This window comes from Squalius cephalus (assembly GCF_949319135.1).
Source record: "Squalius cephalus genome assembly, chromosome: 8".
Classification (NCBI taxonomy): Eukaryota; Metazoa; Chordata; class Actinopteri; order Cypriniformes; family Leuciscidae; genus Squalius; species Squalius cephalus.
In genome coordinates, this window is record NC_137129.1 from 41,404,517 (window position 1) to 41,416,693 (window position 12,177).

The window sequence follows — 12,177 nt, forward strand, 5'->3', positions numbered from 1 at the left end:
TTGATTTCTCCAAAACCCCCCCGCGCCTCCGCCGCCCCCCGCCCCCCGCCCCCCGCCCCCCGCCCCCCGCTGGTTAAAGGTTTCACATATTGCACATATTGCACAAACTGTAGCCTATTTGGCTGAAATGCTTGTATTGACATATTTAACATTCTACCAGTGATAAAACTGTGCTAGATGATGTGTTTTGTGAGTGATAGATTATTACAAATATTCTCAGCCCTCTTTAGTCAAAAATGCACATCTGTGGGAAGAAATTATCAAGCTTCTTCAAAGTTTATCATGACATTTGTTGCCCTCATTCAAAAACCACTACTCGTCACTGTGGTAAAAACAAACGGGTGTAGACTGGATAAAGTTCCTGTTTATTTCTTGTACTTATATGACTCGTGACACTTTTCTCTTTTCATTTCTCTTTTCATTTCTCTTTTCCTGTGTGTGATGAACTGTCACGTTTCATTGGGTATATGGATTAATAAAATTGTGTAAGTACAATGCAACAGTGACTGTAAAACATTTTAGTTATGTTGAGTTTTGATATTTGGATATGGTCGTTGGACTGGTTTTAGTCTATTTTTTATTGGCCTTTGGACTGGTTTTTGTTGCACAGACATGGAAACCCTGCACAGCATCATTTTTATTTTCAAAAATGATTTGTTGGGTCCACACAATTGATTTTAGCTACATTTAAACAAATGCATTAAGTTGAACTAAAATTTAATAAGTTTAAAAGTAAATTTAACTTTCATTTTTTTCAGTGTAGTTTTTTACAGTTTCACGCTGAAACCCAGAGATCAGGAATGGCCTCGATCACAGTTCTCCTCCTGATTTCAGCTTTATCTTCCTCTCAGAGTGGTAAGGACAGTTTGTTTCATATTCCTACATGCACATGTGTCTGTAGACTGTAAAGATTATTTATTCACAAGGTTCAAAATGATCTGTACTGAGAGAATGCTGAGAAGTTTGGTACTGTTTAATGTTAAGTGTGTTTGATTTTACCTTTAAATTGATCAAATTTAGGGGTAAAACTTCACATTAATGTCTTACAAGTGTGTCTCACACTAGGCGATCTGAACCATACCTGAGCATGTTTGACCCTCAAAGTCCAGCTCGTTTGACTGGTGTGATCACTCCGTACCTGTTACCAGGTGTTGTGCCTATTTCAACTCCCTGTCAAACTATTACCTCTAGTTGAAACCACTACCTGATAACAAAAAGAGAAGAGTGAGTTTAGGATCAGTTGGGAAAGTGCATGATATTCTAGGGTAGTCTATCCTGGAAGCATGATTGCTCTGTGAGCCTATTATATGTTCACTGCAGTAACACTGAAATAAAGTTGAATAGTTTAATAAGTCAATATTAACGTATTTATTCATCTTTGTTTCTGTAAGTAAAAATATAACTATTTATAATATGCTAAGTAATATCATAATTATTATAATTATATTAAGTAATGTTAACAGATGCAACTTTTGATTCTAATAATGTATTAGCAATGTTTAAATTAACATTAACTACAATTAATAAATTCCTCAGAAGTATTTTTATTAAAAACATTTTTAAAGTAACTTTTAAATTATTTCGGTTAATGTGAGTAGTACAATCCACAGAGAAAGATGCGTGACACTGAATGAAATATACAAGTAAATTTAATAAACATTCAGGAAGTTCAGAACTAACTACACAACAGACAGAGACCGCATGATCTAGAAACTAAACAGAACAAGAAATTAAACATGACTTGATTGTGATACTAGTTAACTAACATTAACAAATGAAACCTCATTTTAAAGTGTTACCGATTTAGGTTAAACTTTGTACATGTGCCTGCAACAAATGATGCATGACATTTTTCTTGTTTGAACAAGCTTGTTTTTTCTTATTATTTCAGAAATGCACTCTCTATACTACACATACAGCGCCGTATCTAAACCTCTGATGTCTGGAGACATTTATGAATTCTACAACTCAGTGGAACTGGATGACATACAGATGAGTTTGTGTAACAGTGTGAATAAAGCAGATTTCATGACTCGATTGTGTGAGGAATCTGAGAGACTCTTTAATGAAAGTGATGATCTGCATTATAAACAACAGTGGCTTCAGATCAACATTAAAACACTGATGGACAAGAGGAATGAGAACAGCACACGGGACACAGGTAATTATGTTTAGGGGACAGTGGGGTCAGTTGGGGGTAAGCTGTGCCATAATTTGAATAATTGAGGAATGCAAGAGTGGTTTTTACTTCCAATAAAAATGAACAGATATGAGAACAAACAAATCACTCATGCACTGATTTGAAAGTCTAATTTGGTTGCATATTGTTCATTATGCATATTATGCATATTTTCTTAAACCAACTTAATTTCTCAGTTACTAACGTAACCTCGGTTCCCTGAGATGAGGGAACGAGTATTGCGTAAGGCTAGCTTATGCTATGGGAAAACTCCTTTTCTCGAGAATATTGAAGCCAAATTTTTAAAACGCAGTGCAGCTGCACGAACCTATGGCGAGGCAGCTCACACGCACGAACCAATCAGGCCGCTTCGCGCCCTGGATGCTCCATATCAGCTGAACCGTCTGTGGATGAAGAGACCATTCCCCTGGGGGAACATTGTCTATTGATAGCATATCTCACCCTGGTACAGAATGCCTGGCACATGAGCCGCCCTCAGCGAGCGCAGGTTGTTTGACCTGAGACTGCCCTGGCGATTTATGTAGGACACCACTGCCATGTTGTCCGTCCTGACCAGGATGTGGTGGCCTTTTAGATACGGGAGAAAAGCTTTCAGTGATAGAGCGACCGCTCTCATCTGTAGACCATTTATATATGTAGGCGCCTCTCCAGACTTGACCATAGGCCAGAGATGGGCCTGCCCTCGTAAAGGGCCCCCCAACCTAGGTTGGAGGCGTCTGTCGAGATCACTTTTCTCTTTGAAACCACACCCATACTCATTCCTGACTGATACCAGTCGGCTGCTTTCCAGGGAGCCAGGGCTTTGATACAGCCTTGGTTCGCTCTGATTTGTAAGTGGCCAGATCGCCACGCGTGAGTCGGTACACAGGGTTTTAGCCAGCGCTGGAGAGGACGCATGTGCAGTAGTCCAAGCTGGAGTACTGATGATGCTGAGGCCATGAGACCCCAACATCCTCTGAAATCTCTTGAGAGGTTCGCAAGCGCCCGCTCTGAAAAATGCCGATAGGCGTTGAATGGTGAGTGCGCGTTCTGACGTAAGGCGCGCTTTCATTTGTATAGAGTCTATCACTGTACCCAGGAAAGAAATACTTTGGCTGAGAGACAGTGTGCTCTTGGAAGCATTGATCCTGAGACCCAGGCATTCTAGATCAGTGGTTCTCAATCCTGGTCCTGGGGACCCACAACTCTGCACAGTTTGTATGTCTCCCTCATTTAACACACCTGATTCAGATCATCATCTCGTTAGGAAAGAGCTCTATGAACTGAACTGGGAGTGTCAGATAAAGGAGACATATAAAATGTGCAGAGCTGTGGGTCCCCAGGACCAGGATTGAGAACCACTGTTCTAGATGACTGAGAAGCCAGGATCTGTGCGTTATCAATTGTGCCTCCGATTGGGCTATAATCAGCCAATCGTCGAGGTAGTTTAACACTCGCACTCCCCGCTGTCTCGGGGGGGGGGGGGGGGGGGGTTGTTTGTTTTTCACGTTTTCATGTGTAGGGGTGCGTACTTCATAGTGGGCACACAAACTACATTCATTACACTTCCAGCGTGAGCTGGAGGAAAGGTTGATACTGTGGGAACAGTGCTTGTGTGTAGGAGTGCGTACTTTATCGTGGGCACGTGACCTACATATGACACGGACAGAAAAGAGCTCTTTTCGTGCTTTATTTGTGTCGCCGTATTAACGGCGTTTGTTTGCAGGTGTGCATGTTTTATAACAGACCCATTTACTGCAACATCTGTATTTCCAGCCGCCTGAAAGAGGGGACTGGGAAATGTGTGAGACTCTTTTTGGAGATTGGTCTGGCCTCGGCGGGACTCAAACTCTCTCTCTTTATTCCTATGGCTAGGAAGGCTTATGAGGCTCGAGGTCCAACACAATCTTGGGTCGGGGTCCCCGCCTCTCAGGGAATTGCTGGGGCCTGCCAGCGCCCCTGCAGGAACCACTCATCTTTGCTGTCATCCTTTCCGTCATCCTCGTCCGTTGCTCCAGGACTGGCGAGGGAGTTCCTCTAGGAGAGAGCAAGGCACGTGGGGACTGGGCTGGCGTGTGTTTGCTTGTATCTGTCCACTCTGCATCCTTTGTGAGCGGTGATTCTTTTTGCGCGGCTCGAGCTTCCGCGTGGTCACGGCCCAGACAGGAAGCGCAGAGGATGTGACGGTCTCCGCCGAAGAGAGGGCCTCTGCATGAGGTGCAGGTGGTACGAGGCATTTGTAACAACGCCTCAGAAATTGCTCTTTAAGAAAATTGCGAGCACAACGGCGAGCACACTAAGTGTTTAAAGCAGTGATCTCAAACTCAATTCCTGGAGGGCCACAGCTCTGCACAGTTTTGCTCCAACCCTAATCAAACACACCTGATCCAGCCAATCAAGTCTTCAGGATTACTAGAAACTTCCTTGCAGGTGTGAGTTGGAGCTGGTTGGAGCTAAACTGCGCAGAGCTGTGGCCCTCCAGGAATTGAGTTTGAGACCACTGGTTTAAAGGATATGGCGCGCCGGATGGCACAGCATTACAGAGGGCTGAAGGCGGCGTCCAGTGAAAACCAGGAAACCGGCGTCCTCAGAACTGCAATGCAGATGGCTTGTTCCGCTGAAGGCTTTTCGACAGCACAGCTCTCCTCCACTTGTAATCTATTAGAATAATATCACTGTCACATTTATTGGATTTTATCTTCTGGTCTTAATCTTCTGTGTTTCTCTAGATCTTCATGTTCTTCAGTGGAGGCACGGCTGTGCAGTTAGGCGTCACTCTAATGGTTTAGTAATGCTTCGTCATGGTTCTGATGAATACGCCTATGATGGCCAGACCTTGACCTTTGACCTCTCAATGCACTGGAAGCCTTTAGTCCTCGACCATGACATGATCTGGGACAGAGAATCAGTTTCCAGCCTGAAGAGGAAATGTGTGGAAACATTAACCAGATTCACTGAACTTCAGCGAGAGGGAAAGATCATCATGGAATGTGAGTTTACATCAGAATCTCTAGGGTTGATATTTGAATGCATTCTTTCATGCAGGTTTATTATTTTCATTGTCTGTCCTGCAGCTCGTCCTCGTGTTCACACTCTTGTAAAAGCGTCTGGATCTTCAGTCTCGTCTCTGCTGGTGTGTTTGGCCACAGGCTTCTACCCTAAACATGTGCAGATGGAGATCAGACATGATCAGACGCCGGTCGCTGAGGATCAGCTGAACTCAGAGGGAATCAGACCGAACGCTGACGGATCCTTTCAGCTGAAGAAGAGCCTGGAGATCCTGCCGTCTGAAAGATCCCAGTATCAGTGTGTGGTGAAGCACCAGACTCTGACTAAACCGCCCATCATCCGCTGCGGTAACAGGATCATTCATCAGAGTTTATCTAGCTTTCACAAGATCACTTCATTATTACTGTTTCGTTTGCTTCATTAGAACTGAACTAAATTGTGATGAAGGATGTATTTTTTGTTTTTCAGTGACAAAAGTAATTGACCTGCTGCCGGTGCTCACTGGATTTATAGTTGCTAAAATATTTCTTGTCATCATTCTTCTTCATTTTTATCTGCTGAGAAAATGTGTTAAACGACAAAGTGAGTATTATTCCTGTAAGACCTTTATATAGGATGAATAGAAGCGCAGAATGACTGTTCATATTTATCATTTCAGAATTTAACCAGAAACATCAGAATGAAGCCATATATTTATCATTACCAGGTGAGTCTGACTCTTCTACAAGTCGAAACACTATAATATATTCACCCATTCTGCAACACTCTCATGTAATCAGTCTTGTTGTGAATCAGAGAACAGAACTGTGTCATTAAACATTCCTCTCTGTATCTTTTAGAAACATGCCATGTACAGTATATAAAATTTGTATATTTTAGCAAACTGTTTGTCAGGTTGATAAATTCAGGTATTTCTCTGCTGTTTTTCAAAAAAAAAAAAAAAAGAATTAGTCTTTCTAAACAATTATAGAATTTAGTCATAGAATAGTATTCTGTGCCAATAATATATATATATTATGTATATGTATATGTTGCACAAGCTGTTTATGAGTCAAGATGCGTATCTGGCATTAAATCTTTACATCTCATTCTGATGATGACAAACTGAAGTGAAATGAAGAGACTGACTGTATGTGTTAATATCACACAAATCATAATCTCTGTATTATTTACATTAATTTGTTTTGAAATGATAATTCATTCTCTACTGTACTTTCATCCGAAGTGCTGATATGTTTCTCTCTCTCTCTCTCTCTCTCTCTCTCTCTCTCTCTCTCTCTCTCTCTCTCTCTCTCTCTCTCTCTCTCTCTCTCAGCTCGTGGGCGAATACGTGAGTTCACATTCACTAATATTTACTTTCTTTATTTGTTCAATTTATTTAGCATAAATATCAACATATCATTAAGAAGCAAACTACATCAAAATGACCCGTTCACATACAACATCATTTTATTAAATCATTCTTCGTACAAAAGTAAATCTTCTGAAATCTTTACACAGATCTCTCTGATCATAAACTGAAGTGACATGAGATGATATGAGGAAACTGACTGTGTTAATATTCGTTATTTTAGGTAGAGATGAATACACATGCATTTTAGCTAAAAGGCGAAACTTCGAAACAAGGAAAATGAAACCAGAACTGTGGCAGGAAATGAGTGAGTCTGAATTGTTAAAAAACTCCTGTCACTGTACAGCTGATGACTAAATGCATGAACATGTTTAATAACCATCATTTTATTCATTCTGAACTTCATCAGGACCAGAAAGATTTGCAGCTGCTTTAAACACTGATCCAGAAGAAGAAAACCCCACAGATCCCAGTGTGAAGGAGGATCACAGTAGGTCCTGAACACACACACACACACACACACACACACTGTTTCATTAATGGCTCCTCTCGTTCTCTTTCAGCTGAGGAGGATCACAGTAGGTCCTGAACACACACACACACACACACACACACACTGTTTCATTAATGGCTCCTCTCGTTCTCTTTCAGCTGAGGAGGATCACAGTAGGTCCTGAACACACACACACACACACACACACACTGTTTCATTAATGGCTCCTCTCGTTCTCTTTCAGCTGAGGAGGTTCATGACACTCAAAGTCTGTGTGAAACTGAAGCGACTCCAGCAGCGGCTCGAGGTCAGAACATCTGAATTCATCTCTTATCTGACGCTGATTCTTCATCTCACTCACTCAACGTGTCCTTCATGACTTTTATAGGTGCGATGGGCTCCAGGAACTTCTCTCTGCCTAACTTCGGTGAGTTGAGACTTTCTTGTGTTTTGTAGTTTTAGTCTGTCAGAAACACAGATGTGAAACTATAGATGTGTTTTTCCAGCCATGGAGAGAGAAGACGCTGATCAGAACACCATTACCCAGAATGCCCTGCTGTTGCCACTGCCAAGTAATGTTAATAGTCTCTCCTTCAAATCACATTTCATGAAACATACTGTAACTACTCAAATGGTTGCCATATCTGTGCTGATTATGAAGATATTATAATGCTGTTATTCTGTGTTTCAGGACGCTGCAGATCCAAGGACATTTCACTGCCAAACCTCAGTAATGTTTCAGTTCATTTCAATAAAGATAAACAACATATTCATCCATTTGCACTTGAAATGTTTGCTATTTAATCTTGGTGTTTTTGAACCAGAAACACACAAGTTCTCAGGTTTTAAATGGCCGTCAGTTCAAATGAAATGTTGTGTTGTTTTCTTCAGCTCAAGACAGAAAGGACAGCGATGACTCCGGTTAGAAGATCGAGGATGTTCAGGTTGTTTTGAAGAATCAGATCTAGAGCTTTACTTCCATCATCAAAGCCTAAAGAACATGGAGATCTGAACATCACAGTCATTTATACATGTTCAATTATAAACCCGTGACCATTAATATGAGGTTTATCACAGCGTTTACAAGAGCATCAGGAGGTCAAACATCAGATCAACCGTGTGGATATTTGAGCACATCCTCAATCAACCAGCAAAATGACGTTACATTTATTTACATGATTTGCTTTTATTGTTTTACTTGCATGAAAATCCCAGTGAGCTCCATCTACCTCTGGAGGAGTGTTAGAAACGCATGAAAGGACCTTTTGAAATTAATGATTTTATGAACTGGTGCATAAAATCACTGATTTCAAAATGTCATTTGTGACATGAATGTGTTGGTTTATCTCCAAAGAGATATGTAACGAGTTATAATACAGTTTTTTACGATTGCTATGACAGATTTTTCAATACATTTAACAATTTTCCAAAACTCTTAACACAGTTAGCACTACATCCGTCTGTGTAAGCTATACTATTAACACATTTCTTGTTGCTTTAACACAAAATGCATACAGTTAACACAAATTTAAAATGCTTGAACTTCTTTTACACACAAGCTCAAACAAGACCAAAACAATGGATTTTTACTGCCAAATTTACCAATGCTTTAACACTGTATGTCAGAACAGATAACACCATGTTCTAAACCTAACCTTACAGGCTAAAGTCAAGGTAAACAGCTGTTTATATTGTGAACTGAAACACAAATATATCCCCTGTATTTTATTCTATTCTTACTGAGAAACAGCTGATTGAATTATGCAAATAATTAGAAGATGACTTTTTTTTTTTCTTTTTTTTTTTCTGGTGCTTTTTCTGTTCGTATATTTTGTATTTTCACATTATTCCATTGCTAGTGAGAAACAGCTGATTGAAGTTATGCAAATATGGGACAATGTGGCATTCCACCATTCCCGTCTAGTCACAGCTGGTTTGACGCCCATCAGAGGATGATGTCCATTTTCCTTGCCCCTTACTTCCCTTTCCTCAACCCCATTGAGGAGTTTTCTCAGCCTGGAGATGAAAGGTTTTTGACCATAGTCCACAGGACCAAATGTCCCTCCTGTATGCAAAAGATGCTGCATACCAAGACATCACAGCTGAACACTACCAGGATAAGGCAAGCCAAAAGATTCTTCCCAAGATGCCTTGCCAGGGAAGATATCAGGTGTGATGTGGATGAGAACGTGGACAAATGCAGAAGACCGGGCAGATTAGAAGATGGCCTAGCCTGGGGTAAGTTGAGTCACATGAACACTTTTTTTTCCGAGGTCATATTTTCAAGGCTCTTTGTCATAGGTGCATTTTTTAATTTTCAGTTTATAGGCAACATCCCAAATTAACAGTGGATGTCTTCATTGTACTTCTGTCTCAATTTCCCTTGCCTTGAGATCCACATAAGTAAAAACTGGCTCATCTTACCCCACTCTCCCCTATTATTGTATTTTGAAAATTAGTTTTAGAGTTTAATTTACAATGTGTGATTTTGAGCATGAAATTAACCGTTTTGCCAATTGTGTGTTTTAGGTGTGTTGGTGCGTTAAGAGTTTAGGAAACTTGTTAAATGTATTGAAAAAACTGTCATAGCGATTGTAAAAAACTGTAAGTGAAATCCAGGTAGTGGGGGAGAGCCGGGACAAGTTGAAACACTTTTCAGATAAACGTCGTTTTCTAAGATAAGGTTACAGATAGATTTTTTTGTGTGTGTGATCAACAACTCACATATGTGTTCTCTTTGTATCATGTGTTATTCGGTACAAATAGTAAAAATGAACTTTTAACGGTAGTTGTGCTTTGTTTCAATCGTCCCGCCTGAGCTAGGAGACTGAAACACAAGGGTGGAACGGATGAAACATAACAGTTTAAACGGCAACTATTCATCTAATGCTTGTTTTTATGAACAATACCTGACAAGTAACTTATGTACTTATTGTTACAAACATATTTTGTAATTTAACTTTAAAGGTTCATATTAACCATTTTTGTTCTGTCGCCCAATAGGCGATAAGCCTATGTGCATTTTGCATAATCTCCTGTTGTTATGAAGAAAGAGAGGTCAACCGGAAGACGATAAATGAAATTTATTGAAGATTGAAGATTGGACAATTGATGATTTTTAAAGAGATAACATGTGTTGCGTAATTGAAAATGAATTTGCATTAAAATAAACCTAAAATTCTCGCGACAGCAGCATCTGTCAAAAGTTTAATCTTAACCGTTCTATTTCATCAGAAACGATCTGTAAACAGGGCTTTATGTGTAAAATACCGAACTTGTCCTTTAAACTAAAAAACTCTGATATTGCACACTTAAGGGTGTGTTGCAGGACTACACCTGCTGTATTATCATTACAATGGCACATGAAACAATAAATACAACTTGTCAGTAAAAAAAAAAGTACGTGCTAACGAAATTTGACGCACATGACGTGAGTGGTTTTCAAGGAAATCTCAATGGTTCATCCGTCCCGCGTTAATATCGTCACATCTCTCCCCTAGACCTAGTAGTAGGCCTACTAGACTACATAGCCTAAGTCTGTCATTCCTCTTTAGTCTGCCACAAAAAAACAACAACATTAAAATCATGAACTCAAATGTCATTGTGAAAAGAAAAAAAACAATGATTGTTGTAACAGTGCATAAATCAGACCTTTCAGGCTATAGTCTAACGCTAATAAGCCTTATGCCAAAATTATTGTAACAACTAAATTGTCGGTCATTAAATAAGAAAACTAAATAATTGTGTTGATGATTTGCTTTGTGTAACCCGACATCACACATTAGGCCGAAGTATTTTTTTGCGGCTGCTGCATAACTCGATCCTTTTTGTTTTATAGAGTAGGCCTAGAAGATGAAGAGAGCGTATTGCTGCAGCCGCGAGGACAGTGAATGTGCAGCCAGTCGTAAAGGAGTGACTGATTGGTAGTGGCACTGTGTGCAAAAATAAATAAATCCCCGGCAGGGACTGGCTGCAGGACAACTCAACCTCCACGGACAGTTTTTAATGTTTTATCAGACAATTACTACTCAAGATTTTGCTTTAGTATAATTTCCGAGACAATTATGGCCGCATTCGGGATTCGGGACAACAGCTTAGATTTCGGGACTGTCCCGAATTTTTCAAAAAACAAAAAAGCAGAAGCTTTGGACCTGGACACACATGATTTTGTGGATGGAAGGCCAATCGTGGATGGACGATTAATCACCAAATGGACATCAGGTGACGGTAACTAGGAACGTTTTGAAGAAGTGTGTTAATGCAATATTAAATATTGCTGTATAGAATGGCTTCTATATTGTATGTGCATTAACATGTTATGTGAGTATATGCATTTAAATCAGTAGTTCCCATTCCCAATCCTGGTCCTGAACTCTGTCAACACTGCACATTTTGGACATCTCCCTAATCAAACACCATTCAACTCATTAGAAGAAACTCTAAGATCTAATTTTTTGAGTTTCAGATTAAGGAGACATAAAAATGCTCCTGGGCCAGGGTTGAAAACAATGTAGTAAATGTTTATTTAGCTTGTTTTCTAACCATTAGGGTTTTTATCTTGTAGCAAACTGCAGGATTACCTGTTGTAAACAGCCAGAAATAAACAGCTCCTGTAGCAGCTTCTTCAGCTCCCGACTTCATGGGACAGATCGTGTATTTTAGCACAAGCCATGTCTAATGATGATGATGTCTCAGGAACATCACAGTAATCATGATGACCCATCGTTACAGGTACGAGTTCAACATCGATAACTTCGACAGGTCTCTCTCTCCTCTCCCACACACTGAGCCACGCTGGTTTAATTGTATATTCATTCCAGGTAAAGTGTTCTGGCTCTGCACTGGTTCCTAACCTCCTATATCCCTCAGTTCTCTGTGGTTTAATGAGCTGCTCACTGGTTAAATGTCTGATACAGAGCTTCTTGCAACTGGAAGCAGAAAAACGGTCTCGGTGTGTGTTCATGAGCCAGCGTTTTCTCGGTCGACAAAAACTTAAAGTTCAGTTGAACTTTGAAGAAGCTGTATATAGTGGGACACAACAGCATGTTTTCTTCTGCTGTCTCTGAAATTTAAAAACACACATTATTAATCGGCTCGTCTGGCTCGAGAAAACAGTGACGGAAATAAGTGAGTTGTACTATTTCA

The 12,177-nt window shown here is 40.2% G+C and overlaps 1 protein-coding gene across 1 annotated transcript; it reads left to right on the forward strand.

Moving 5' to 3' along the window:
- The first annotated feature begins 501 nt into the window (after positions 1–501).
- On the forward strand, positions 502–8,378 carry LOC307163382 (class I histocompatibility antigen, Non-RT1.A alpha-1 chain-like). The gene is made up of 13 exons (XM_079879410.1): positions 502–855; positions 1,892–2,161; positions 4,909–5,169; positions 5,254–5,535; positions 5,657–5,770; positions 5,847–5,894; positions 6,763–6,846; positions 6,949–7,029; positions 7,277–7,339; positions 7,421–7,459; positions 7,539–7,604; positions 7,724–7,762; positions 7,924–8,378. Exons 1-13 carry the CDS (start codon positions 801–803, stop codon positions 7,956–7,958), a joined length of 1,437 nt encoding a protein of 478 aa, XP_079735536.1. The 5' UTR covers positions 502–800; the 3' UTR covers positions 7,959–8,378.
- Positions 8,379–12,177: the final 3,799 nt, after the last annotated feature.